Source organism: Eurypyga helias, unplaced genomic scaffold (genome assembly GCF_000690775.1).
Source record: "Eurypyga helias isolate BGI_N326 unplaced genomic scaffold, ASM69077v1 scaffold11441, whole genome shotgun sequence".
NCBI classification, from domain to species: domain Eukaryota; kingdom Metazoa; phylum Chordata; class Aves; order Eurypygiformes; family Eurypygidae; genus Eurypyga; species Eurypyga helias.
Window position 1 is genome coordinate 3633 of NW_010228951.1, and position 5752 is coordinate 9384.

Sequence of the window (5752 nt, forward strand, 5' to 3'; positions counted from 1 at the left end):
CAATTCCCAGCCCCCACGAGTTCCCATCACGTCCTGCCATTCCCATTCCCACGAATTCCCAGCAAACCAGAGGAGGAACAAAGAGCCAGGCTGAGTTAAGAAGCTTTTAAACACACAGGTACCCACCCTCTGGATGGCCAGCTGCTCCTCTCGCTGGGACAGGACTCGGTGCTTGGCACCCCGGGAGGTGGGCTTCACAGTCCCACTTCCCATGGCCGGCAAAGCAGGCCTCCCATCGCCGGGTCCGTCTCGAGATCTCTTCTTCCGTTCGGGAAGCCTCTCGGGAGCGTTTGCCAACAGTGCCACTCCTGTGGGAGCATAGAAACGTTAGCTGCAGGGAAAAGGGACTCTGATCCACCAGGTAATTCCTACTGGTGTGCACACAGTGGGCATTCCACCAGCAGAGATCCTTCTTTACGTTAGTCTCGGCCACCAAACGAGGTTGGCCAGAGCGCTCCCAGCCCTCAAAACACCAGAGAAACGAAGACTGGGGTTGTGCTTAGCCACACAGGGTGGGAATCCCGCACACAGACTCACCCACATCCGCGTGTTTCAGAGCTCCGACGTCGTTGGTTCCATCCCCACACATCAGCGTGACGTAGCCCAGGCTCTTCAGAGTGGTGATGACAAACTCCTGCCAAGAGAAACAGGGAGTGAGAACCAGCAGCCGGCGTGCTCCAACACGCTGCCGTCTGTGCCGGGTCACACGTCTCTGTCAAGGGCAGCGCTTCTGTAGGAACTCGCTGGCCTCACATCCAGACTCCTAAAGCTCCGCCTTCGGGCTCTGCTTTAGGAGAACAGAGCTGCAACAGGCTCAGGGCTCTCTGGGATAACAACGTGGCACATCCCGAGCTCTGCTATTGCTTGTCAGGAGAGGTTACGCTGCTTTGTTGAGAGCAGCTTCAGCATTAGCGTCCAGCTCCGGGGGCCCCAACAGCAGGAGGACACGAAGCTGGGGGAGCGAGTCCAGAGGAGGCCACGGAGATGCTCCGAGGGCTGGAGCCCCTCTGCCATGGGGACAGGCTGGGAGAGTTGGGGGGGTCAGCCTGGAGAAGGGAAGCTCTGGGGAGACCTCAGAGCCCCTTCCAGTGCCTGGGAGGGCTACAGGAAAGCTGGGGGGGCTTTTCCCAAGGGCAGGGAGTGACAGGACAAGGGGTGATGGGTTTGAATGGAAAGAGGGAGATGGAGATGGGACATCAGGCAGGAATTCTTCCCGCAGAGGGTGGGGAGCACTGGGACAGGTTGCCCAGAGAAGCTGTGGATGCCCCATCCCTGGGAGTGTCCAAGGCCAGGCTGGATGAGGCTTGGAGCATCCTGGGCTATGGAAGGTGTCCCTGCCCATGGATGGGGTGAGACTGGGTGGGCTTTAAGGTCCCTTCCAACCAAACCACTCCATGATCCACACACATTAGCATCTACGTGGCTCCCAGGCCCCATGAGCTGCTAAATCTGGGTTTTACCAGCAGCTTAAACCTCACCTTCTGCTTTGGCACCACTCTGGCAAACACCTGGATGTGCGGGATGAGCTTCAGCAGCTGCTGCCTGTTCACAGTCTGCAGGTGAGAGAGGCCTTCCCCAGTGACACACAGGTCATATCGCTGCGTCAGCTCTCGCAAGGAGCTTGGCAACGTTGGGAGCACGACGGCACCGTCAACAGACTGCCACTGCCAGCTGGAGTCTGCAAGGAGAAGCACGAGGTTGACGTGAGCACACCTGGGAGGAACGCTCCCAGCCACCCAACAGACCGATCCCGGTGTTTGTAGCCCCTCGGCGCTAGGGACACAAGGCCCTGCACTTCTCGGGGCAGCGGCATGTCCACCTCAGCTTCCCCGGATGGTCTGCACAGCACACAGGCCTCCACGCTGCTGTTATTTCGGTGCTGAGAGAGGTCGGCTTAGGAGCTGGCAGAGGAATGTGTGTAGTTCCAAGCCAGGGAAGGACAAAAGGGCTGTTTGGGATTCTGGAAAGCACCTGAGTCATTTGCTTTATTAACACCTCAAATGCTGGGGTCAGTTTGGGTCCTTCACTGCAGGAAAGACACTTGAGGGGCTGGAGTGTGTCCAGGGAAGGGCAACGGAGCTGGGGAAGGGTCTGGAGCACAGTTCCTGTGAGGAGCAGCTGAGGGAGCTGGGGGTGTTCAGCCTGGAGAAGCAGAGGCTCAGGGGAGACCTCATCACTCCCTACAGCTCCCTGAAAGGAGGGTGCAGAGTGGGGGGCAGTCTGATCTCTCCTCCCAAGTGACAAAAGGAAACAGCCTCAAGTTGTGCCAGGGGGAGCTTAGATGGGCTATTAGGAAGAATTTCTTCAGGGAAAGGGTTGTCAGGCAGTGGAATAGGCTGCCCAGGGAGGTGGTGGAGTCCCCATCCTGGGAGGGATTTAAGACGTGTGTGGATGAGGCACTTCAGGACACGGTTTAGTGTTGGCCTTGGCAGCGTGGGGTCAACGGTTGGACTTGATGATCTTAAAGGGTCTTTTCCAACCTTAACGATTCCATGATCAAGCAGCAGCGCTACCAGCATGTGGCCAAGTGACACAACACCCTGGGAGGGCTCTGGCCGCTGCCCTCCAAAAGGCAGGGCTGGTTCCTGCGTGGGGTTGGTTACCTTTGCTCACAGGAGGCTGCAGGATGAGGGTGTGCTCTCTCTGCAGGAAGTGCAGCTCCCGGGCCACGTGGCAGGCAGTGAGGGGATTGTCTCCTGTTATCATCACTACCTGAGGGGAAAGCGAGAGGGGTCCAGAATCAGTTCTGGGTGAGTAAAGAGCACGGCACCGCGAGCCTTCTTCACGCTGGCGACTTCTGCCGAGCTGGGTACATTCCTCCCGAGCCGCAGCTCTGCGGAACGCCCCCAGAAAGGCTTTATCCCAGGGCCATGGCAAATCCCACCGCAAAAACATCACCACACCTACAAGACCTCCCTGCTTTCACCACGGGGAAAGCCTTTACCCTCGCTCCACAAAGGCTCCTGCTACCAGAATTCCACATCCCAAGCACCGCGGGCTAGGATGCTGCCGACACTTACGTGGTGCGACGCATTCTGGATCTCCCTGATGACAGACTTGGAGTCAGCTTTGAGGGGACAGGACACCACAATGAATCCAACAAATCGAAGATCACACTCCAAAGCTTCACGTTTCATCTCTCTCACCTGCAAATGGACAAATAGAACATTAACGGCTGCCCTGTGGCAGCAATCCTGTTGTCCAGCGGGTGCTTCCGTGCAATCAAAGATGCTCTGAGATGCACAGAGTGTGTGTTTAACTCTGTCCTGACTAAAACCAGCACACAGAGCAACCCTGGAGAGTGCTCAGCTGCTTACAGAACGGCTTCTTTGGCACCAAGCTCTGCAGAGACAGCCCTGAAAACAATTACACATGCCCATCCCCAATAAAACCAGGTTTGCAGCTAAAAAATTCAGTGCTAAACCTCCTTCAGTCACTACAAGGGAAGAGCTGACCCTGCTTCACAAACAGGGAAACAACTACTGATCCATAATGCACAGCAACTCGAAGCTGGGAGCACAATGCAGGAGGCTGCGATTTTCCCAGAAGCTCCAGATCGTAATAACACGACAGCAACAGCAGTTTTGGGAACCCACATCCCAAAAAGCATCCCAGCCCTCTTTCACTGCTCACACCTCCTCCGTTTCCTGGCACAGGTTCTCCACTTCGAGGCGTAAACAGAGAGATATACCTGCTTATGCGTGAGGTGCCCCAGTTCTTTGTAGCCAAGGGCCAGCACTCGCGCCCCCTCATGTGAAATTTCCGTGTGGACAGCGTGATAGTTGCTGGGGCACTGAGACAGCTAAAGAAAGGGTGGGGAAAAGGGTCGGGTTAACACACTCCCAAACACGACGCAGCAGCACATTCCATGGTAAATACGCAGACAGGGGGGAAAAAGGTAGCTTTGGGAGGGTCCCTCCCATCAAGGGCTCAAGAGGAGACCCCCCAGGTTTAGCCCTTTGCCGTCAGCAAGGGCAACGGGGCCACGAACGCAGACAGCGGAGATATTCAGCTCCCACTGGGATTAAACTCCCCAGAGGGTTTGTTTTCAGGCACGGCTTCGCAGTGCTGTTCTGCAGCAACGACATCCCTACGTCGGGGACGAGCAGAGGTGGCAGAGAAGGCCCTTCCTCTCCTAGAGATGCGCTCACCATGCTGCGCAGCGTCTCCGGGGCCCCTTTCACAGCTGCAATGTAACAGAGATCAGCGGAGCCGATCTTCTCGTAGGACGCCAAGACAGACATTCTTTTCAGGGCACTGGCAAAATGAAAGCGCTGGTGAATTTTCAGTCCCTGAGTTTTAATACTTCTGGGGAAAACTTTCTCATCTGGAAACAAAGAGATCAGGAAATCCTGAAAGGTTTCTCGGTATCAAAAGCAACATCCCTCCCTTTCGGGTCCCGAAGGAACCCACCGCTCACTGGGATCATCTGATTTTTCTCTCCCTTAGATACAGAGCTGGAAATTCTAGTGCCAGGAATTCAGGGATGGAAGTGAGCAGAACACCTATGTGCGTTAGTGCAACAGCGACACAGCGGGCTGAAGGTGCGTTTACAGCACTTATCATCACCACAGGTGAAAATCCAGAAGGAAAAAGCACAATAGCTTGGGTTTCAGTGGGACACCTATACGGTATTTCTGGAAGCTTTCTCCTTTAGTCGTCTGTGCGTGGGAAAGCCAAGGAAGCAGAGCAGGAAGCCTCCCTGGAGACCACGCTAAAATCCCCACCGCGATCTGCGCTGCTCACGCCCCGAGTTTATCGAGTCGGCACAACGAGAACGGAGAGACACGGACCTGAGCGTGCCAGTCGCAGAACGGATGGCAGAACTGCCGTCCCTCAGACACGCAGTGCAAGGATTTCCACTGCCCCACACCAGCTCCTGGGATCGTACCAGATGGAATTCACTCCCTGCAGAAAGCTGGCATGAGGCATAGGAAATCTCCTAGAGAAGGTCAGGCTCAGAACTGACAAAAACCAGTGTTATCATCCTCACGCTTCCCAAAAATCCCACTCACAACCCACAGCCTAGGCAAACAGGGCTCAGGAGGAGCTGGAAACAGGCTTTACCTTTGGTCAGGGTCCAGTCCACGGCCATCAGCATTGCCTTCTCCAACGGATCGCCCACCAGCGTCCCATCATCCAACTGCACAAGAGAGTGGCAAGTAGCAATCGCTCGGTGGGTTTCTACAGGAATGTCAGACACCGGCGTCACTTCCTTCCCATCCCTGCAGCACAGAAAGAGACTGCCCATGTTACCAGGCCCCGTTCACATTCTCTCAGACAAATCCTGGACTTATTCCCAGCAAAACCAAAGCCATGCTCTGACACGATAAACAGCAGAGCTTCTCACGGGAGATCAAAGCCACGGGGAATCTGGCGCCGTCTCACTGTGACCTGTGCCAAAGGGCGCGATTTCTGCCGGTCCTCGGAGGCACACGTGATGCAAGCAGGACACTCGAGAGACCTGAACTGATTCGTTTAAGGGGCTGTAGAATCACAGGACTTGGATGTCTCTCTGCTGTGGTGTCTGGCCTTCAAGCACAGTGCATTATGGGGTGGAATGGAAGGCTGGATGGTACCGCACGGAGGAACGGCAAAAGGCCCAGTTACATAAAAACCCCAATAAGTCCCCCAAGACAATTAAATTCACAAATCCTGAGCCCACAGACGTTGCCAGAAACCAATGATCCACTCTCCTTCCAGCTCAACCTACTTCCTTCCCTCTCTGAATCCCTGATTATCACAGAGTGGT

General features: G+C 55.5%; 1 protein-coding gene across 1 annotated transcript in view; it reads right to left on the bottom strand.

Annotated features, from left to right (window-relative positions):
- The window catches only part of LOC104516021 (manganese-transporting ATPase 13A1-like), a gene marked incomplete at both ends in the record, with an annotated part of 8710 nt that extends 3485 nt beyond the window's left edge, over positions 1-5225 (bottom strand). The window contains 8 exons of the mRNA XM_010160216.1: positions 127-308; positions 538-634; positions 1479-1678; positions 2604-2712; positions 3021-3146; positions 3692-3802; positions 4152-4327; positions 5068-5225. Coding sequence (XP_010158518.1) covers positions 127-308; positions 538-634; positions 1479-1678; positions 2604-2712; positions 3021-3146; positions 3692-3802; positions 4152-4327; positions 5068-5225 — 1159 coding nt within the window. The remainder of the gene's footprint in view (positions 1-126; positions 309-537; positions 635-1478; positions 1679-2603; positions 2713-3020; positions 3147-3691; positions 3803-4151; positions 4328-5067) is intronic.
- Between the last annotated feature and the right edge of the window lie 527 nt (positions 5226-5752).